Source organism: Rhineura floridana, chromosome 2 (assembly GCF_030035675.1).
Source record: "Rhineura floridana isolate rRhiFlo1 chromosome 2, rRhiFlo1.hap2, whole genome shotgun sequence".
In the NCBI taxonomy this organism is placed as follows: domain Eukaryota; kingdom Metazoa; phylum Chordata; class Lepidosauria; order Squamata; family Rhineuridae; genus Rhineura; species Rhineura floridana.
This window is the reverse complement of record NC_084481.1, coordinates 23,399,627-23,423,141: the sequence shown is the minus strand read 5'-3', so window position 1 is coordinate 23,423,141 and position 23,515 is coordinate 23,399,627. Positions and strand designations below refer to the sequence as shown.

Here is a 23,515-nt window from a genome sequence, read left to right as displayed (position 1 = left end):
GTGCCATTTGGTTCTTCCTTTATGAACTGATACTCCCGACAGCTTTACTGATAGGGCTTATTCAACTTCAGGGTAAAATACTACCAGTACATGAACTTAAATTATGATGCTTTCAAGTTTACAACTATTAAATTGTATTTAATTTAAATTTATTTATTTATTTATTTACATCCTCCAAGAAGCTCAAGGTAGCATACAAACACGGTTCTCCTCCCTCTCCATTTTATCCTCACAACAACCCTGTGAGGTAGGTTATGCTGAGAAACAGTGACTGGCCCAAGACTGCCCAATCAGCTTCATGGCCGAGCAGAGATTTGAACCCTGATCTCTCAGGTCCCAGTCCAACACTCTAACTCAGCCTTTCCCAACTGGTGTGCCTCCAGATGTTGTTGGACCACAACTCCCATCAGCCTCAGCCATTGCCAATGCTGGCTGAGGCTGATGGGAGTTGTGGTCCAACAACATCTGGAGGCACACCGGTTGGGAAAGGCTGCGCTAACTGCTACACCACACTGGCTCTTTAGTGGTGCTACTTCTGACTTTAGCCAACAGAACCCATAGGATGAGGTGGTGCTGACATTGTGCCAGCCCAACACCCCTGCCCCGCCCCCCAGTACTGATGAGTAGTACATTAGATCCAGAGGGCCTTCTTGGTAGTTCTGCTGCCCTTGGAAGTTTGGGAGGTAGCAGCACTGATTTTAATGCTGTATTTTTATATTGTTGAAACCCACCCTTGAACCTTATGGGGAAAGGTGGGGAAGAAATCCAATATTAAATAAATAAACATAATAGCATCCACTGTCATCACTGCTCTAGGGGGAGCCATCCTTCCACTAACCTGGCACAACAGTGACATGCAACAGAAGAGGAGAGAGAGAGGATTACAAGGCAGAAATTCATCTAGTCCACTACAAAGGACTCAATGGGCTTTTCAACTCTGAGGTGGTGGGATGATTTCACTGCAATCTTAGACACCTTTTTGGTATGTGAATGGGACTTTCACCTGATAGGGAGCAAATCCATACAGCCCTGCCCCATTAGATATGATGACTAAGATTTTGCCATAGAGGTGACAGCTGAAGCTAATACTGTTAGCAACACTAGTGCTATTTACATGATGGAACAGGTCTGTGGCTTTGTAAGAGCACTGAAAACATAGTTGTCCAACTGGAGATATATACCACAAATCCTCATTATCTAAAATGTATAGCTTTGCTATTCTAATGATTCCTGTCCTTTTATTCTATTGTCCTTTGGACTGAACAAAGCCAATTGACAATCTTCAAACTCATTTCTAGACCAATCTTGAGCCTTGTTTCACTAGCTTACATTAATAAATATATGCTCAGATTGTTATGTATAGACCGCTGCACTAGTAAAAATGTCACAGTTTCATTATCCAAATATTGCAAGAATATTGCTGCAGTCTCTGGTTCTAGAATGTCAGCAGTCGTCATGCTCACATTCATCCTTTGTTACCCTTGCTCTCTCCTAATCTCCCCTCCCCTTATTCTTTTTCCATTGTCAGACTTTGAGCTGTAAGATCCTTGGGGCAGGATCTGTATTTTGTGTTCCTACTGTGAAATGTTCTTTAAAATGATAACACTACAGAAATCTTTAAAAAAAAACAGTGGAGGTGGGTAACTAAGAAATGGTTGAATGCACACTTCCGATGTCATTGCTAAACTTATTCATTTGCTTGATCAAGAATTCATGGATGTTTTCAAGAATGGGGCATGTAAAGCAATTAATTTTAATTAATTTAACTCTTCTCCATGGCACTGATTATGCAGACCACCTTTAGGACTAAATTTTTTAAAAGTTAGGACAGGACGCTGTGTATAGCTAGGAAAATAGGAAGGTGCCTCTTACTGAGTCAGAGCGTTGGTCCATCTAGCTCAGCGCTGTCAATGCTGACTGGCAGTGGCTCCTCAAGGTTTCAGATGGGGGTCTCTACCAGCTCTGCATGGACATACCAGGGATTGAACCTGGGGCCTTCTGCATGCAAAGCAGAAGCTCTGCTACTAAGCCATGGCCCTTCCCCAAAAAGGAACGGAGGAAGGTGACTTATACCATCTATCTCAGTGGGCCATCTAGCTCAATATTGTCTACACTGAGTGGCAGCAGGTATCCAGGGTTTCAGACTGGGGACATTCTCAGCCCTACCTGAAGACACTGGGGATTGACCCTGGGTACTTCTGCATGAAAAGCAGATGCTCTACCACTGAGCTATAGCCCTTCTGAGTTCTAACATATTAAGCCCCCCCATCCAGCTGTAATTATATAACATCCCCATTTGCATCATGCCAGATCGGGGCAATAACATTTTATGGCAGGTATTTTGATTTGGTCAGTGACACATAACAGTACGGTTAAAAGTACAATTTTTTAAAAAAGTAAAGAATACTGACTTTAAGTCCTTCTTGAAATTGTTCTGTTTTCTCTTTAATGATCTTTCTGTGTTCTTCAAAAATCTCCCCCATTCGTCCATACCACTGAAAGACGCTATTGTTCAGTCGAATATCTACTGGTGAAAAGTTTGTACACTCTATCAGGAAGGCAAGGCAATTTTTGGATTCAATTAATTTCTGTTCCATCTCGAGCATATCAACAGTTTCCACTTTCTCGATATAAGCCTAGTTGGGAAGAAACAACAACCGACACGTGCTATTGGTGGCAATACATTTTTGTGTTCTTTTAACCTGAAAAAAAAACATGTATTGCATTTCAAAGAATGATTAGTATTAAAAATAATAATAATAGAAAATTGAGCTGCAATCCAAGACAGAGTTAGGTTTGCTTACACTGCTGAAATGAGTTTTGGATAGAATCATCAAAGCATGCTCTATAAGAATTGTACAAGTTCATGTAAACATACTTAGGCTATAATATCCTATCTATTAATGTATGTACTATCATGTGTGTATTCCATCCAGAGGCAGCATTTGTTCTTTCTAAGACTAGTTCCAGTCACAGCTAACAACAGGGACTGAACTTCTGATCCTCGTGCAACAGAAATGTAGGTACATCTTTGCCTTCCTCTTTCTTCCCAGGGTGCACGATAGCATCCATGTGTAAGGAGAGATGGGCAGAGACAATGGCTTGGATCCTAAGTTCTGCAAATGGAGGGAAGCTCTTGAAGGAGAATTTTCTGTCCCCTTGTCCCCTTTACGGCCCCCAAGCCTCTCCTGGAGGTCAGAGGACCCTTCTGTACAGCATGGATGGGGTGCAGGGAAGCTCTAGTAGGAAAGAGAAACTGCCCAAATTTAGGCAGCAGAATCCTACTCATGCTAGAGTTTTGTTCATTTCCACCTCCCCTGCCCCATTCCAGACTGTGCAAGATGGTCCCCCTTCCCAGGAGAGGTGTTTGAGGGTCACAGGATGGAAGAAAGTCCCATTCCATAAGCTTCCTTCCACTTGCATATCTCAGGATCCAAGCCCGCTATCTTCATGCTTACAGCTGTATCAGCTGAGAGAGCTTTCTCTTCTGATACAGTGGCCAAATAAAATCCATTGCCATGAAAATAGGATGGAAAAGGCAGATGAGAACACTACCTTGGCATAAGCACGGAATGATCCCTCCTCTGATGGGCATCATGTCAGAAATCCAGAGTTTACCCTCCCTAGGGATGAATGAACCTACCAATTTCAATTTCTCATTTTCCCAATCTTCAGTTCTCCTCATTTCTGTATAAAGTTGCAAAGTTTTCTTTTAAAATTCCTCACGAAAATTTGCCAATGAATTGGTGCTTATTTTTCCTAACACACACATTTTTGTATGCCATTTTGCCTAATATGCACATTTTTGCAAGCAATTTCCCCAAATATAACACATCTTTGCATGAATATGTGCACGTTCATGCACGCTGTTGCCAAGATACACTTTTTTTTTGTTAGAGAACTGCATCACAAAAATTGGAGAAGTGTGAATTTCAAAGGACAGCTGCATTTCAGTTCTCATGTTGTTTCAGGAAATGCAAATTAGGCACGTGTACATTAAAATGCAAACTGAACCCAATTTCTTCCCCATCCTAACTCTCCCCATTTCTTTTAAGCCTTTCTCATGCTTTGAAAAGCATACCTATACACAGATCCATTTAACTATTAAATACATTTGTGAATTGGTGTGTTGAACTATTTTTTATTTTTATTATTATTATTATTATTTCAATTTATATACCGCCCTTAGCAGAATAGCTCTCAGGGCGGTGAACAAACAAGATAAAATACAATGTATCATAGTAAAAAATCACAAAAACATGTTCAAACAAACAACAGAAAGCACAACAAAAACGAAATACAACACAAATTAAGAAGGATACATGTTAAAAGTAGAAAGATTAAGAAAATTAAAAGATTAAAATGCCTGGGAGCATAAAAAGGTCTTTACCTGGCACCAGAAAGATAGAAGTGTAGGCGCCAGGCGTACCTCTTCGGGGAGGCTGTTCCACAACTCAGGGGCCACCACAGAAAAGGCCCTAGATCTAGTAACCACCCTCCGGGCTTCCCGATGAGCTGGTACCCGGAGGAGGGCCTTAGATTCTGAACGAAGTGAACGGGTAGGTTCATAGCGAGAGAGGCGTTCCACAAGGTATTGAGGTCCCACGCCGTGTAAGGCTTTATAGGTCAAAACCAGCACCTTGAATCTCGCCCAGAAGCAAATAGGGAGCCAGTGCAGATGCGCCAGAATAGGTGTTATATGCGAAGACCGACTGGTCCTCGTCAATAGTCTGGCAGCTGCATTCTGCACCAGCTGAAGCTTCCGAACTGTCTTCAAGGGCAGCCCTACGTAGAGCGCATTACAGTAATCCAATCTTGAAGTTACCAGAGCATGAACAACGGAGGCGAGGTCGTCCCTGTCCAGATAGGGGCGTAGTTGGGCTACCAGACGAAGATGGTAAAATGCATTCCGTGCCACCGAGGCCACTTGGGCCTCGAGAGACAAGGAAGAATCGAAAAGAACCCCCAGACTACATACCTGTTCTTTCAGGGGGAGTGTAACCCCATCCAGAACAGGGTGAACATCCACCATCTGAGCAGGGAAGGCGTTCACCAGCAGTGTCTCGGTCTTGTCTGGATTGAGTCTCAGTTTATTAGCTCTCATCCAGTCCATTATCGCGGTCAGGCAACGGTTCAGCACATCAACAGACTCACCTGAAGAAGATGAAAAGGAGAAATAGAGCTGCGTGTCATCAGCATATTGATGGCAACGCACTCCAAAACTCCTGATGACCGCACCCAGCGGCTGCATGTAGATGTTGAAAAGCATGGGCGACAAGACCGACCCCTGAGGGACTCCACAATGGAGAGTCCATGGTGTCGAGTGATGTTCCCCAAGCACTACCTTCTGGTGACGGTCCGCGAAGTAGGAGCGGAACCACTGCCAAGCAGTGCCCCCGACACCCAACTCCGCGAGTCTCCCCAGAAGGATACCATGGTCGATGGTATCAAATGCCGCTGAGAGATCAAGGAGAATCAACAGAGTCACACTCCCCCTGTCCCTCTCTCGACAAAGGTCATCATACAGGGCGACCAAGGCTGTTTCGGTGCCAAAACCGGGCCTAAAACCGGATTGAAACGGATCTAGGTTTCATCCAAGAGTGTCTGGAGCTGGCCGGCAACCACCCGTTCCAAAACCTTGCCCAAAAAAGGGACATTCGCCACCGGTCTATAGTTGTTCAAGTTATCTGGGTCCAAGGAGGGTTTCTTTAAAAGAGGTCTCACTACTGCCTCCTTGAGGCTACCAGGGACTACTCCCTCCCTCAAGGAGGCATTAACCACTTCCTTGGCCCAACCGGTGGTCCCAGCCCTGCTAGCTTTCACTAGCCAAGATGGGCAAGGATCCAGAACAGACGTGGTTGCCCGAACCATTCCAAGCACCTTGTCCACTTCCTCGAGCGGCACCAACTGAAACTCATCCAATAATGAAGGACAAGGCGTGCTCCGGACACTTCAATGGATTCATCTGTCGCAACGTCGGAGTCAAGATCCCCGCGGATACATGCGATCTTATCTTGAAAGTGTCCAGCAATTTCGTTGCAGCGGGCTTCCGATGTTTCCGTAGTATCGTGGGGGCCAGAGTGTAAGAGCCCACGCACAACTTTAAAAAGCTCCGCTGGGCGGCATAGGGATGATCTAATAGAGGCAGCAAAATAAAGCTTCTTTGCTGTCCTTACCGCTTTTGTATACAACTTATTGGTGGCACTTACCAAGGCATGATTGTATCCACTGGGAGTTTTCCTCCATCTGCACTCCAGCCTCCTCCTCTCATGTTTCATCGCTCTCAGCTCCGGGGTATACCACGGAGCTGTATGAGCTCTACAGCGGAGGGGGCGCGCGGGAGCGATCGTGTCAATAGCCCGGGTCATTTCCGTATTCCACAGTGCGACCAGGGCCTCGACAGGAGCACCAGTCCTATCAGCCGGAAAATCTCCCAGAGCCCTCTGAAAACCTGCGGGATCTATCCGGCTCCGGGAGCGGATCAACTTAATAGATCCTCCACCTTTGCAGAGGGAAAGAGCCGCTGTAAGTCTAAATCTCAGCAAGCAGTGATCTGTCCATGACAATGGGGTAGATGAAAAACACCCCACCGCCAGATCACCATCTCCATGTCCAGTGGCGAAGGTCAAATCAAGAGTATGTCCCGACACATGCGTTGGGCCAGTAGAAAATTGAGACAGCCCCATTGTTGTCATGGAGGCAATGAAGTCCTGAGCTGCGCCAGATAAGACAGCCTCGGCATGGACGTTGAAATCCCCCAGTACCAAAAGTCTAGGGATCTTAAGAGCACCTCCGAGACTATCTCTGTCAGCTCAGCTAAGGAAGCTGTTGGGCAGCAAGGTGGACGGTACACCAACAGTATTCCTAGTCTGTCTCCCTGGCCCAATACAAGGTGGAGACATTCCAAACCAGTCGCCGTCTGGACAGGGTGCTTGGTGAGAGGAAAAGAACTCCTATAGACCACAGCGACCCCCCCTCCCCGGCCCTCAGATCTACCACAGTGCTGAACCAAATACCCGGGTGGACAAAGCTGGGAAAGAGCAACTCCTCCCTGATCAGCCACCCAGGTTTCAGTTATACATGCCAGGTCGGCACTCTCCTCCAGAATTAAATCATGGACAAGTGAGGTTTTATTATGTACCGACCTGGCATTCAAAAGCAGCACTTGGAGATCCGAGAGCTGGCTGATAGGACAACCAACAAACCTGTGGGTATGAGGAGAACCGGAACAAGGCACAGACACAATTTGTCTGGGACGAGTTCCCCTTACCTGGCCTGTTCTCCTCCTAACGCCATACCTCCCATTACCCGTCACTACGTTAATTGGGGCCCCCGAAAGCCCCCCCACAAAGGATGGAATCTTTTCTCCCAGGCACATGTTAAAAATACACAAACTCACACAGACAAGCAATCATACAATCATTCACCCAACAGTAACGCACACACACACCGAACAAACAATGTTAAAATTAATTAGTCCTCTTCAAACAACAATGGCAGTCTCGGGCCCCCCAGCCAAAAACGAGCCACCAGCGATGGCACCAGGACAGCAACACAGCCCCAAGCAGCGACAACAGTGCCCACACACGAGCAGAGAAGCGGCGAAGGCAGCGGAGCCGCAGTGGTAATATCCTGGGCAGCGGCACGGTCCTCGGCGATGATGAAAACGCCCGCAACCAGCGGCGGCGATGGCGGCAACACGAGCCGCAGCGACAAAGTCCCCGGCAGCAACACGGTCCCAGCAGCGGCGAAAACGCCCCGCGCGCAAGCGGTGACAATGGCGGCACGGGCCGCAGCGCAGAGTCCCCCGCAGCGGCACGCCCCACGGCAGCAGTGACAACGCCCGCATGCAAGCCGGCCGACAGTGGCAACGGCGGCGGCGCGGGCCGCGGCGACAGAATCCCCGACAGTGGCACACCCCCCGGCAGCAGCGACAACGTCCGTATGCAATAGATGGTATCTCTCCTCATAGATGTTCTTGTAGGCTTCTAAAACTGCCGGAAAGTCTTCTACTTCTTCCAGCTTCTGCCAGATTTAGTTTAAGATATAACGGGCCCCTGTAGATGGTATCTCTCCTCATAGATGTTCTTGTAATCTATAGGTGTCCGTCACTCCCAGGGCCCAGATCTGCAACAGTCAATGAGCATCCGCCAAAGCAGGAAAGTGCAGATACCCCACAGAGTGTCACAGATGCAACTCAGCTAAACACTAGCCGCCACAACACCACAACGTTATTCAATATCAGCTCTCCTGTTGGGCTATATTCAATCAGCATCCTCCTCCACTCAAGACTGCTGAAACATAGATAACAAAGCATGGCCTACAGAGGCCTCTCACAAACATTCATCAGCAGTATTCACCCAACAGGGTGGAACCAGCTCAACAGTCAAAGTAGATGATAAACTTAAAATATCTTTTTGTCTTTTTCTTCTTAGTTCCACAGTGATTTAGTTATAGTGTGGGTTAACTCCTATGATGTTCCTTTCTGAGTTGTTTTCGGTTGCTCTCAATAGCAACCCCGGCTCTGAGCTGCTCTAAGCTGCTGTAGACGATCAACAGAACTACTGTGTTTGCCAGAGAGAACGGCCACTAACAATTTATTTATTTATTTATTTTATTTTATTTATAGACTGCCCATAGCGAATAGCTCTCTGGGCGGTGAACAGCAGAGGATAACATAGAATTAATATCTCCCCTGGCACTCCTCATCCAATGAAACATTTTTCTTCCACAGGGGTACAGTCAGTGCTGAATCGTTTTCAAAACTCTTAAATGTTCTCTGTTGAATGTGGAAGGTCCTCTGCCTGTTGTCTGAGCAAAACTGTATTTTAATACAGGAGCAAAGCATCTAGGCCTATTTCAGTTCAGCCAAACGAAGACAACGTGCAGTTAGGGATGGGGGAGCATTTGTCCTTGGAATTACTTTTGCATAGTTATGAGGATTCTTAGAATTGAGAGGATCTTTTGCTTTTTTTATGTAAACTTTTTTCCATTTAAAAAGAAATGTATACCTTAAATTCCATTAGTTCATGCGTATTTGATGGAGTTGAAAGGGCTTTCTCTGCTATTTTTTCAAACTCATCACAGAGCCTGAAATTGCAAAAGCAAATTAGATAGACAGATAGATATCTACATACATGAAACAAACTTAAGACCACAGTCCTTTCCACATTCTAGTGACACAGTGCCTTGAGCTTCCCACAGCTCAGGGCAGACTTCAGGCTTGCCGGGATCTATGTTGCTTTTTCCTAGAACTCTGAGATCCACTACCCGCAGCCAAGTACAAAAGAATTCTGAGCCCAGGATTTGTTCTGAGTACCAGAACTGAACTGAATTCATTGTTTCCCCACAAAAATCCACTCCAGGTTACCCCCACCTAGCATTGGAATCTGCTTGCTGGTCCACTTGCATTCCGACGAACTTGAATGCAACCCCGACCTATCTTAATTTGTTTTCTGCTCACATCAGCTTCACCGAATTCGACTTGGTGGTGAAGCTGAAGTAGGGTTAATTCTATAGAGATTAACAGGGAAGCCTAGATAGGCTCTCTGAACTTCCCTTCCCTTTTAATCTCTAGTAACTATAGAGATTAACAGGGAAACCTAGAGAAGCACAATGACAGCAGCGGGAGTTCCAAAGCCAAAGTGATAGGGTGTGGCAGCTGCAGGTAGGACTCACGCCACATTCTGGAGCAAACATGGTGTTACAGAAAAGCCACTGCATTCACAGCATGCTCACTCCACACACAGTGAGCATGCAAACTCTTCAAAAATCTGTTTAAAAACTCAACGTAGGTGGAATTCTTGCCCGTTCCTACTTGAGACTAGATGGTCTCTTCTCTTTTCTCCAAAGGTTTTACAGGAAAAAAGGAGGCAGCTGAGGAAGTGAGATATAGTTTTGAAGATTCTGAGGAAAGCAAAAGGCCACCATGGAGGATAACTGCATCAATGGCTACTAGCTCAGAGGTGGTATGCTTATGAAAACTAGTTGCCAGAAGTCGCAGAAGGGGAGAGTGTTTTTGCACTCAGGTCCTGCTTGTGGGCTTCCCGTGGGCATCTAGTTGTGAAAACAGGACGCTGGATGAGATGGGCCACTGGCCTGATCCAGCAGACTTTTCTTGTTCTTATGAGCCTCCAAGAGAGTACACGTGTAAAAGGAATTGTCATTCCCCCCACACTCACACAGAAACCTCTACACTCCCTGCTGTATGTTGGCAAGGTGGCCCCCACAGCTCCCCCTGCCCTCTTCCTGCTTGGCGGGAGGTGGGGAAAGCACAAAAATGCCTCCAGCCCCAGACTTCTTTGTTCCTCAGCACCCGGAGGAAGCTGCTCACCTCCCACCTCCAGCCAACAGCTTTGAAACCTGTGTGAAGCTGGTTTAAAGGGAAATGCATCCTATCTCTAAAATCCCAGATTTTGAGTCAAAAGGGGCAGAGCTTGACTGACATCATGTGTTCCTATATTCACAATACAGAGGTGGAGATGCACTGAAACCAGCATAACTGGTTGCCAGTTAACTAGGAACAGACCAACATGACCCAATCCTGTGAGGAGCTCTTCCAAACACATCAAGAAAATATGCAGAAGACAGAAAAATCAGAGCTTGGAAAAGTTACGTTTTTGAACTACAACCCCCATCAGCCCAATCCAGTGGGCATGCTGGCTGGGGGTGATGGAAGTTGTAGTTTAAAAAAGTAACTTTTCCAAGCTCAGAGAAAAATATACTGTGAGTGAAGTACATAGTGGCATAAGATGTACAGGCAATAATTACAAGTGAGAGCAGAGCATGGTCTGATCTAGCAAGGGAGATCCGCACATGCAAACAACCTTCTAAGTGGGCAACTAATGCTGATGTAGAGGTAGACTCATTCCCCTCCACGTTACACCTCATACAGGCCCCACTGAATCAACTAGATGACAGGGGACTTCAGGTTCAGAACCATGTGGCCTTCTAGGCCTCTCTGTTTGGCCTTCAGGACCCTCACTAAGCAACACACCCTGCACAGGCCACATCCCTTACTGGCCTTATTTGACACCCTGTTTGAGACCTTTTACCTGACTGGAATGTGACCTTGAATGCCTCTTGCTTGCCCAGGAGGTGGTTGATATAAAAACTGCCTTTTGCATGGCTGCAGTGTAGCCAATTGTACAAAGTAAAATTGTACAAAGTACAGCCACTAATCCACCCACTTTGTCTTCTGGCCACAACCACTACTAGCATGCAGCCCCTGGAAGGTTCCACGCAAGGAAATATGACCCTCAGGCTGAGAAACATTCCCCAGTGGATGCATCTTTTCATGTGAATAGGGATCCACACCCTCAACTGCAGCCATTGGTTGTTTCAAACTAGTTACCCACTAGTAGACTTGGTTCAGAGCCACAATTATTTGTACTTTTAAAAATATTACATTTACCTCATATTTAAATCCTGATGATCTTTAAACATTTTGGCAATGATTTTGGAACAAATAGAATCAGCTCGCTTTGTCAGTGATCTAATCAGTTCATCACAGTGTAACTCAAACATTCCTAGACGAATGCACTGGAATACAAGTTTTGATGAGAAATTTATTAATCATGAGAATCAATAGTTATCCAAAAATAACACAGAGATCCATAAAGAAACTTTTTGAAAAGCTGTAATAATCCTGCTGATCATTCGCAATAAACTGTTTTATCTTATTATTGAAGAAATATTGTAGCAATTATGAGCTACTGAGGAAGTGACTGACTCCCAAGCTGAAGAAAATCAATGGGGAAAGTTGAAGAAAATCATAATCTACTGAATGGCAAGTTGTGGGAAATCATACAAAATAATGTATTTGAATCTGAGGTCTAAGTCACGTGTAACTGCACAAAGCGGGAACATAATAAAGGAGAGTGAGAGGGGAAATTCTTGATGTCAAAGCCACACCTCCAAAAGCATAAAAAAAGGGTACAGAGATTTTTTCTCCCTCTCATAATATTAGAAACTCAGGATCATCCAACAAAGCTGTAAACCACCCAGAGAGCTTCGGCTATGGGGCAGTATATAAATACAATAAATAAATAAAACTGAATAGTGGGAGATTCAGGACAGACAAAAAGAAGTACTTCTTTACACCACATATTGTATTTGTTTTACTCATTTTCTTACATCTATATCTTTTCTTTCTTTCATCAAGGAAGCATACGTATGGTTCCCAAGTGGTCTTCCATCCAGGTACTAACCAGAACCAAACCAGCAAGATGGTGGCCTCATGTGCCTTCAGACCATACACCTTGGGACCATACTTAAACTGTGGAATTTGCCACCCCAAGATGTAGTGATGGCGTTTTTTAAAGATGAGACAAATTTATGGAGAATAAAGCTATCAATGGCAACTGCTAATGATGTTCTACCTCAGGTATCAGAGGCAACACGTCTCTTAATACCAGTTTTCTGGAAAGCAATGGGAGACAGTGCTGTTCTGCTCATATCCTGCCCGAGACCATGTGGTTGGCCACTGTGGAAAACAGGATGCTGTAACAGATAGACCTTTGACCTGAACCAGCAGGGCTCTTCTTAGGTCCATATGGCCTTCTGTTTGGTGCAAAGACAATCCTACCCTATATGTACCATACCATTCTTTCCCAGAATGTGCTACTGCTGCTGCTTGCCATCTTGAATAAGCAGTCGATAGGAGACCACAGCCCTGCCAGCCAACACATCTCATGTTCACACCTGATGTTCCAGTAGAATCCCAACCACAGGGAAAGGAGCAAGTGACAGGATCTGGTAAAAAGAGTACTACCTGGTTTGATATATCCTGTCAAACAAGCAGGTGTGAATGCACTCTTATCTTAATCATTACCTATAACTGCAAAGGATGATGAGCACAATAGCTGGTGAAAACATAATACTGTGCATTAACTGTAGCACTACTCTCAATTTTTTTCTAGACATTCTGGAGGACATTAAATGATGTCCCATGGTCTGTTGAATACATACATTACCTTTCTAGAATTGTACTGAATTTCATCCCGGAGATTTTGGTACTTGGCAATTTCTCCTGTTATTTCTTCAAAGGTGTGCTCTTCTGATAGAAACTGATCAGTGTCCCGATCTGCTTGTTTGTTTATCAAATCCTGGTACTTATCGTAGAGTTTGAGGTGCTCAATGGGTGCTATACTCTCTTTAGCAATCTCATCTCTAACCTTCTGCTTATGCGCCTCCAAAATTTCATCAAGGATTACAGGTCTCAAGTTCATGGATCTGGTCTTGCTTTCAGGCTTTCAAAACAATACACAGTTTCTTTTACTTTTCATATTTTATTTGATTTTTATTAATAGTAAATTAAGAGAGCAATATATTATCAGATTACAGGAGCAATCCTTTTCTGACGATCTACCAGCTAAAGAGCTATAGGACCTGGCAGAAGCCCTGCTATGCCAGCAGGCCAGACAGACCACCATCATGATGGCTGTGCCAACAGAACACCCCAGATATGCTGGTGGAATACTCTGGTGATGGAGAGTTCCCCTGGCAAAGATACGTGCTAGTGGAACAGCTGAAATGGGGCAGAGCTATGGACTGGATATTGGAGGCACAGGGAAGGAGTACACTTACACCAGACCCTTCATGTTGACAGTGCAACTTTAGACCAGGCCATAACCTGGCACTACACACCCAGTGCCTCACTATAACTACCAAGGGCAAAGTGTACTCACAGTTACTGGAGTCTCCCCATTTCCTCCATTGGAGGGGGCAGGAGGCTGAGACATGAAGTGGTATCCAACTAAACAGATGCGCCAGCACAAGAATTTCCACTTGTGCAATGGAACGTTTCCTCCCACTCATCTAAATCCATTCTGGGGATTCCCCCAACACTCCGGAACAGATTTGAAGAGGGTGCGAGGGTGCACAGGAAGAGGAAATGAGACATTCCATTGTGCAAGTGGAAATCCTTGTACGAGCAGATCTATTTATTTTGATTCCATCCATGAGCACTGGCTGAGCTTTCAGGTGGCAACACTCCCTCTTCTTTCTCATTCCTCGCATCTGGGACTATTTGCTCCAGATGTTGCCTACAGCTCTTTCTCTATGTCTCCCTTTGCTCTCCACACACACACTAATCTCCCACAGGTACAGAATCCACTCCACAACCTATTCCCTACAGACCAGGAGAAAGGCCTATCCCATGACCAAAGACAGGGACCAAGATGCTGCTGGCTGTTCCTCCAAGGAGCTTGTTAACCTACTTGCTCCAGGCTACCTCCTGTATCTTTGGAAGCTTCATGACAGACAGTTATGAAAGAGATTGAGATGTTCCAACTGTAGCCCCCGTTTTCCTGCAGGAGGGTATTTGACACAAAAGGAGAAAGAGAATCTCTGAGGACAACCAATCAGAGAAGAGAGAGAAGGATGGTTGATTTGGACCTTTTGACAGTTGAGAGAAAAGGCAGTTGGGGGGAGGACAGTTAGCAGGGAAAGGTATCAATATTGAGACAGTAATAATCTAGGACCAAGGCCCTGCCATCTATTAAACCATTATCGAGGCACAATAGAGCTCCTGAAATGACTCGGCAGCAAGCCCATGGGTATCTTTCCCTTTAAGAAACTATTCCATTCTGAGTGCTGATCAATAAAGGTTTTGAATTTGCTGTATGTGTTGCTTCTTTGTTGCTAGGTCATGGTAGAGAGGGATTCCTTTCTCACGCCCTAGTAGGATCTGGCTTCACCTAGTCTCAGGAGGGGACTCTGAGGGCTAAGCAGGAAGTGTGTTTAATGGGGAATTGTTCTCTCTGATGTCAATAAGCTTACTATAGTTCAGATCTACAGTTCAGAAGATACAGTTCTGTATTTTGCTCAAGGCTGGCAAAAAAAAACTAACAGAGAAGCTTATGTTATTAGAGAATTTCTTACCCACTTTGAATAAAGCTTGGTCTCCACTCTTGGCAACAGATTAACAGCTTTCACCATAACTGAATAAATATTCAGAAATATGGTTTCATAGTCAGAAAAGGTAGGTTCAAACTTAACGCTCTCATTTTCAAGAATCAACCTCATTATAAATCCTGGATGCTCATAGGCTCGAAAAGATTTCTGCCAAAAGAAAACTAAATATATTAGCTAGCATACGAAAGAGAAAGCTATCAGAGTCAATGCATAATGGCACATGTGGATATAGGATGTGTCATTCTTGGGCTCTACAGACACCTATCTATTTACTCAAGAAATGCCAAGTTCAAACAGCCATAAACCATGGCTGCTCTTTTGTTTTGCAGTGACTTTAAAAGAGATGGTCATAGCAACACTGCTGAAATGTTTTCAGCATTAATAAAAAACATTGCTGCTTTTGACAGTAAGGCATTTCTGCTATAATAGCCCTGTCTCTTACAGTTCAGCCTCTGCTGCTTCAATTATGCGCTTAGTCCTGACGATATATACCAACTCTGGGTTCTTTCCCCTATCACACTTCCTAAGACGTGCACACACACAAATTTCATTCTAACTGCATCCACAAATGCCTAATAAATCATCACAAAAAGGTACATCTGATAAAACACATTTATGAGAGTGGTGGCATGTTAATGAGAACATGAATCTGGATAGTATTCTATAAATCATTCATACATATTTCTTTAAATAAATAATGTGCAAGATCCAAAGTGCAACTTTAGGGGAATGCACTGTACTTTTCTTGGGGGAGGCATCACAAAGTTTTTATGAAACTCTCCTCATTCAAGACATGCTAGTCCTAAAAACACAATGAGGAAATAAGATCTTGTGCATATGGAACTTGCCCTGCATCCATTCATTTATTGGATCCCAGAAAATAATAATGGTATTTTACAAGAACGACAGTTCTGTTCTGGCTTGCCCTCCTCAAAAATTCCACCAACAACCAGTTTAACCAAAGGATCCCAATCCCAGCGATGTGATTGGCACTTACTGTTTTCAACTGAATGCAAACATTTGGGCGGACGCTAGAGCTAAGCTGCCTGTTCCATGAAGATGAAGAGACACAGTGTCTGCCCCTATCTACAGCATTATCACTATAGGAGTATACAAGGCTGTCTTATACTGGTATACTGCTACATACAAAACAGATCAATCAGAGGCAACCCAAGCTAACTTATGTTCATTACTATTGACAGCTGTTCCTTACTTTCATATTTGCAAAGATTATTGCAATCACTACATTAACAATCTTTGCATGGGTAAATTAACCCTTTTCCTTTGAATCTTCCAGACTTGCAAGAAGTAGGTGAACATTAGTCACATATCAATTGATTTGAGCTACAATGGTGTTTGTCGAGAGTCAGAAATGTTAATGCCTTATCTTTTACAAATGGCACACTGTATAAGCCATAGGCCTAAAAATATATACATAGTGTCTATCTTCCTAGAACAAAGCTTGCCTTTATAATTCATATATATCTTCATAAGAAGCAAACAGAAAAGTGCTGTATACATAGATACGTTCATAGTCCAGTCAATGAATCCAACTTACTGGAGGCGGCACAATTAAATCTGTAAAATCCTGCATTGAAACTAAAGCTAAACGTTGAAGTTGCTGGGTCATTAAGGCAGCAGCACAGTTGAAGAAGGCCTCTAATTTAGCACTGCTGGCATTTGTGGGCACTTGCTTTCGTTTATTGCCTTGATAATAGATATTTTGCACTTCTGGAAACCACCTGAAATGAAAAGAAACTATTTTCAGCCACTCACCTGAACATATCTTTTAACACTATATTTGGTATGGGTGACCAAATTGTTTCTGTCAATATTGCCTTTTTTTTCAATTCAGTCATAATTGTGGTGTTGCAGAAAGGCCACAGAGAAGTTGTCTTTCCTATCAAGATCCTGTAATGTTCCGTCACCAGGTTTCTCATACTGTCCTGAGGGTTCAAACATCCTGCCTTGCAAAGCCATGCAATAAACTATGAAGTGCCAAAAAGATATGAGTTGCTTGACATCAGTTATGGCACAGGCACTAGCCAGCAGGATCCTAATACACTCATTCAAGCACATTCTACACAACACTCCATATGGCTATTGATTGATTCATTGATTGATTGATTGATTGATATCCCACCGTTCCTCCAAGCAGGACCCCAGGGCAGCAAACAAAAGCACTAAAAATGCTTTCATTAAAAGCTTAAACACTCAAAAACATCATTAATATCTGCACTGGCTGGGAGAACAATCACATTTCCCCTGTAACAAAATGTGGTGAGCTCCGCAGTGAAAACATGCTGCATCCCTGCAATCGAAGCACTACCCAGAGGGAAAGACAGGTGATTTCCCCAAACAAATGAGAAGCAACTGTGCATTTATTAAGCAAAAAATAAAAAAGATCATTTGGAAAAGAATGTTAAATTCTGCTCTTCTACCCTTGGACCACATTGATTCTCATCTAAGCTATTAATTATATGCAGAATACATTTTCAAATCCTGCAAAACATCCTGGTATATTCCACTATTGTTTGGAGCGAGTGTATTAGTTTTTTTCCACCCTTTTATCTCAAATCAGGAGGAAGATTTCTTTTCACTTTTCACAACTTCATGTTTCTTCAAGTTCATGCAGTTTTTTGAGTGATTCAACAGTAATTTTAGAAAGTACCAAAGAAAAGGACAGACAGGCTCCATAGAGGGACACCTCTCTGATATCTGATGACGTCTGTATAGTGAAGAACTCAACTGAGACAGATATGGAACTTGCAAGAACACAGACAGACGTGAAAGATTCCAAGGAGTGTGTGGGATGATGTATTTGGGTAACTTTTTTGGGGGGGGGGGACAAAATCAGAACAATGAAAAACAATGGCAGCAAACGTAAGAAATTAAAGAAGTAACCTGCATGAAGCAGGAAAAATATAACAAATTAAGAATGAGAATGAATGAGAATTCTCCCAACAAACCACTTTCAGCAGGGGATTTGTCAAACTTCAGCAGACCTATAGAACATGTGACCCACCAACCAGAAAGAATACCATCAAATATGTATGATAGCTCACCAAGGGTTCAGTAATCCTCCTGATTTTGCTTAATGCCTTGGGACAGGCAGGGTGTCAGGCACATGAAGGCAGATTGGCTGCATTTGCCTTGGCAAGACACTATCGTGCCATGCTTGAACTACAGACACATCAATAGTCCACACACAAGATGGAAGGTTCTGTCAATGGTGCTGGTGCATTTATATCCTGTCTTTCTTTCATCAAGGAACCCAAGGCAGCATACCAAGCAAGCTGATTGATCCCAAGCTAATTCAACCAGCATATTGGTAACTTGCAGGATTACAGAGGACAAAACTTTATGATAGTGACTTGGATTCCACAAAGCACACTGCACAGCCTGGGATGCTTGCCCACCCTTACAAAAAGTGAACATCCCACCAATCAGCTGTTGGGGGAAGTTAAAGGTATTTTTTTCATGACCCTAGAACCCAGCCCCTGTGCTGCCCTGAGGAAGACTCAGTGGAGAAAGAGATATAGGCTGCTCCACTCTAAAGGAACTTTCAGCACTTCCTGCTGTGCCCTCCCAGTCTGAGGACGTGGTTTTTTCACCTTCCTCAGACTCTGAAAATGAGTTTCCAACAGCATCTCTATCTTGGGACTGGAGAAGGGATTCAGAAAATATAACAATAAATTATCTTGAACATCTTGAGCTTCAGGGTCACCAAAACTCATTTTCAAGATGCTGGGATGCAACAATGAGCACTTGGAGACACATTTACTTTCATGATGCTGAACTGCCATTTATTTATTTGAACATTTTCTACCCCACCTTTTCTCTCTAAAATAAACTACACAAGGAGGCTAACAAATCCAGTGAAATGCAACCATAATTCAATTTAAAAAACAAAACAAATTAAAGGCAAGGGCTGCATTTGCATGCCATAATAATTGGCATAATAATGCACGCCATTTACATTAGCAGTGTGCTGGTGTAGTACACTGCCCAAACTTGCCTCCTCTGTTGCAATTGGGAGAAACGAACTATGAAGCCACAGTTAAGTTTGGCTTCCTGTCCAAACCAAGGATCATAGCCCATTGCTCCCCAAAAAGTCAGGAGTCTTAAACCAACAGCAAACCATGGTTTAATGGCTTATGAATTCTGGTTTGCTAAGGAGCAACAAACCATGATCCCAAGTTTGGACATCCCAAGCTTAATGGCAGCTTCCTGGTTGTTCTCTCACCAGGGGAAGAGCAAAGCAGGAAAAATCAGGCAGCCGTGCACAATAAACTACAGTAAGCCAGCAATCCTGGCTTATCATGACACGCAAACACAGACAGATAAGCAATAGTTCGATACAGAAGAGCCTGTAGTAGCAATACAAAATAAAGGAGTTATAGCTATAAGAGTTTGCCTAGGGAAACCATTTTGACAGTTCCATATTCTTGATTACATTCTTCTTGGTGCAACCACTTTACTTTATGAAGGCTGTGCATGTACAGATCCAACTATGGACTCAGAGAAGTCCACAAATGCAGCACCTGTGATTTCTCATCTCACTAGCTTAGCCTATTCTGTGCCATTAGCTGGATTTGGGAGACCCTGTTAAAAAGCAACTGTAGTTCAAAACTTCTATGCAAGTATTTCTTTCTATACCCAAGAGTAAAACTAGTTTTCTAACAAATTTTAGATTAAAAATTGACAACAGACATCACAAAAACAACAGGCCATTTAACCTTCCTGAAGGCATTCACAAGACCACCCACTTATATTCCAACTCCATATGAATTTATTGTTACTCACCCTGATCTTGTAGGAGAGGCAAGACTAAGAATCAAATAAATAAGCACACTCCACATTAAGTGATCCAATTACTAACCATGATATCCGCTATCTGTGCTACAACACAGTAAAAATAAATCTCCACCTTTTAACCACCTGCTAAATGCCTTTTTGTGTGGGCAAAACAATGGCAGAAGTAGAAACAAATTCATGAAATTTATACTGAAGTGCTATTATTAATTTGTGATTCAAGGGTTTCATTACCACTTTTTCAATTTATGTCTATCAGAATGTTCTTACAATTAGGGTCCTGAGGCAACCACACTTTTTATTTATTTACAAGATTGGTACTCCCAAGGTGATTTACAATTTTAAAACTTTAACTTAAAAACTTCCAGGAATATCATAACAGATTTATGAACAAGGGGAAAAAATCCTTAAAAACAATGAGCAGAATTAATTACATTTAAATCCATGTGAGTAACAGCAGGCTGCTGTACATCTACAGCCCATTCCCCAAACAGTCCTATTGCCTGATATATGACCAGGTGTACGTGCATGCAACAGCCTATTTGCTGGATGAGATTAGGAACCCAGAATGCATCAGCTATTCATATGTGTAGTTCCTTGTTACCTTCGGCAGACAGTTCTAGTTTTCATCTCAAAATCAGTATTTCAACTTTGGCAGGACACTCCATCCCTGAAGAACCAACTAAAAAACTAGTTGTGGCCAACCTTTATAGTTGTGATATATTCGTCACTTTGGTCTTACTTTTTAAAAAGAGTATCTTTGGTGGATTCCATATGCCTCACAACTATATTCTGGAAGAACGAGAGCTCCATCGATTCCTGACGATGATGAAATGATTCTTTATCAACTAAGCGCAAATCTCTGTAGGAGTCATAGAACAGTTTGGTAAGCATATTTTCAACAATTCACTTGTTTTTGGTGTTTAAAGCTTAAACAAAGGAAATAATTAAAGCTTTATTCTGTCAATAAAAATATAGTATACTTCCTTTTATATATATAGACTGGAACGTTTCATGCCTACAGCTCTAATTTTCAAATCAAAATGAGGACTGCCACAAAATGGTCATGAGCAATAATATATAGCCAGTTGTCCCAATCCAGCTGTTCCTCTTACATTCCTGAGCTTCACTGTGCACATGACACTCCGCCATCCAAAAAGGATTTCCCGTTCACGGTAGGAGAGAGGGGGAGCTCCTCTTGCACTTGGAGCTAACTCTTCTCCTGATATGAATGGAAAAGTCCATTCACGCAGGAATCCTAACTTCAGAGAACAAATGGAGTTCCAGATTTCTGCAGTATCCCAAAGTACTCTAAATATGATCTGAAGAACTAGTACTTTAACAATGGAATCCTAAGGTGGGAGGTGAGCAAAATACAAAGTCGTTTCTATTGCCTTATCCAGTATGTTGCCAGGCTTGAGCAGGAATGTAAAGTTTCTCCAAGGTTTGGGGATACATTAAGAGACCAGGATAGCTTAAGATGCTTCGGATCCAAGATGCTTCCTGACCCACACCCTTTTTGGCCCTTCTGACATCACGTTTTGGCTCCTCTAACATCATGCCACCCTGGGCTTCTACTGGGAGAAAGGGCAGGATATAAATCTAATTAAAAAATGAGTTCCAATAATGGTTGGCTTTGAAGGAGCCAGCAGCAGCAAGGAAGATCTCCCTCTCCAATGTTGGAACACTATCTCCAGCATCAGGTGTATCCTATGGGCCCTGCAATGCCCTCCCAAGGTCCATAGGATTCCACAGTAACTGCACTTAAAGCACAAGCACTGATTATTTTTTCTCCATTTAAATGTTTAAATTTTCAAATCATTAAATATGAACAAAAGGAGCCACAGAATTACAATTAATGTACACTCCAAATTGTAGCATACATACCATTGAAAAGAAAGACTTCTGACTGAAACAATGTTTCAGATTTGAACCTAGATAGTTTTAAAATTCTTATAAATTCTTTCTTAAGCTATCTAAATTTAAATAAATCATAATGTATCTTCATTTCTTTACAGCATTTGCTTATGGTTGCTTTTATTGGTTTTAAATTGTATTTATTCAAGGAATTCCTTTTATATTGTTTTGTGTTATTGTTGTAAGCTGCCCTAAGGGCACAGCGAGGAGTATACATTTAATAAATGAAATTAAATAAAATTTGCACCAGCCTTGTTGCATCCATTATGCAAAGGCTTATTAATAGGCCTTGGATCATGTTACGGTACAGAAAGCAATGAATGATAAAAACAGAAGGTTGCCTTTCCTTCTCCAGTATAGACAGACAGAGTACAGTCACACGTGAATAAAAGTTGAAGAGGTTAATTAACATAATAAGAAAACATGATTCACAGGGGAGACAGCAGAAAATTTACTTTACAATATGCTTTGTATTGAGGATAGAAAAAAAAATAGTAAAATACTAGAATGTCAGTAGGTCTTCTAGGTAGAGTTTTTAATAGAGAAAGAATCAGTCTCTCCTTGGGCTCCTTATATTAATTACAATATAAAAGAACATGGTCTAAATATTTTATTTCTCTGATTCTACAGGAATAAAGATGTTCCTTAAGCAGAATCTTATTAAATCAGCCAATCAGCAGAGCAGAAGGCAGAACACTAAAACAAAAGAGCATACATGTTCTCTTATAATTGTAAATAATTAATGTCTGAAGTATGAAGCTCCGGCAAGTCCATAATTTGGTATTAGTGGAGAGCAAGACTTACAGCGGCAATTCTCAGGTGGTATAAATCTTTGTCTATTAGCTTCTGGGTAACAGAGAATCTGACTAATTGTCTCAAGGAAATAAAGCTCTACCAACCAGTGGTAAGTAAAGAGTTGGGGGGCAAGCATGTGAATGCTCTATTAACCAATAAAGTAACATTTCTATGTTAAACAGAATGGCAGACAACAAAAGGGATGTGACAGTGGCAGAAGTTAAAGTGGCTGCCTGTATTAACATTCCAAACACACCCTATCATGCATAAACATACATTATGAGCCAGACAATTTGCTTGTAGGGTTAGCACCCTAGCAGCTCGCCCACCTGGGCTACCAGTCACTGATGTGCTCACTCTACAGGTGAATGGTCCAATTCATAAGGCATGTTTATAAATGTCAGAGTGTAGATGGAATACTTACAACAGCAAGTGCTTTATCTGCAGTCACGATTACATCTCAGTTCTAACTGATAACTTCCCCAGGAAAGGAGTCTGAAGAAATTAGGTAAATGGTGATGACAAGAGAAGATGTTCTAGGCTGTATTAACAAATTAAAAATGAACAGATCACCAGATCCAGATGGCATCCCCCCAAGATTTTTTGATGAACTCAAACGTAAAATTGCTGATTTCACAAAAATATCTTTAAGAGTGGTCTCACCTAGAGACTGGAAAATGGCCAGTGTAATACTAATTCTTTAAAAGGGATCCAGAAGGGATCTATGAAATTGCAGGCTAGTTAGCTTAACGTGTTCCAAGAAAATTGGTGAAAAGCATTATTAAAAGATAAATTTACTAAGCATTTAGAATAACAATTAGCATGGCTTCCGCAAAAGTCCTGTCTAACTAACCTTTTAGAGTTCTTTGACAGTGTCAATAAGCATGTGACTAGGAGTGATCCAGCAGACATTGCGTATTTGGATTTTTTTAATAAAGTTTTTGATAAAGTTCCTCACCAAAGACTCCTGAGTAAGCTTAAGTCATGTGATGAGGTTCTCTTATTGATCAGTAACTGGTTAAAGAGCAGAAAGCAGGAATAAATAGCCAGGAATAATTGGCCATCCATGGAA

At 42.7% G+C, this 23,515-nt stretch overlaps 1 protein-coding gene across 4 annotated transcripts in view; it reads right to left on the bottom strand.

Annotated features, from left to right (window-relative positions):
* DNAH7 (dynein axonemal heavy chain 7) overlaps window positions 1-23,515 on the bottom strand; it is a 214,745-nt gene that overhangs the window by 162,902 nt on the left and 28,328 nt on the right. For all 4 annotated transcript variants that reach the window (XM_061608175.1, XM_061608178.1, XM_061608177.1 and 1 more), the window contains 7 exons: window positions 20,474-20,593; window positions 16,475-16,658; window positions 14,884-15,063; window positions 12,975-13,250; window positions 11,414-11,541; window positions 9,012-9,090; window positions 2,412-2,636 (listed from right to left, as the gene is read on the bottom strand). In XM_061608175.1, coding sequence (XP_061464159.1) covers window positions 2,412-2,636; window positions 9,012-9,090; window positions 11,414-11,541; window positions 12,975-13,250; window positions 14,884-15,063; window positions 16,475-16,658; window positions 20,474-20,593 — 1,192 coding nt within the window. The remainder of the gene's footprint in view (window positions 1-2,411; window positions 2,637-9,011; window positions 9,091-11,413; window positions 11,542-12,974; window positions 13,251-14,883; window positions 15,064-16,474; window positions 16,659-20,473; window positions 20,594-23,515) is intronic.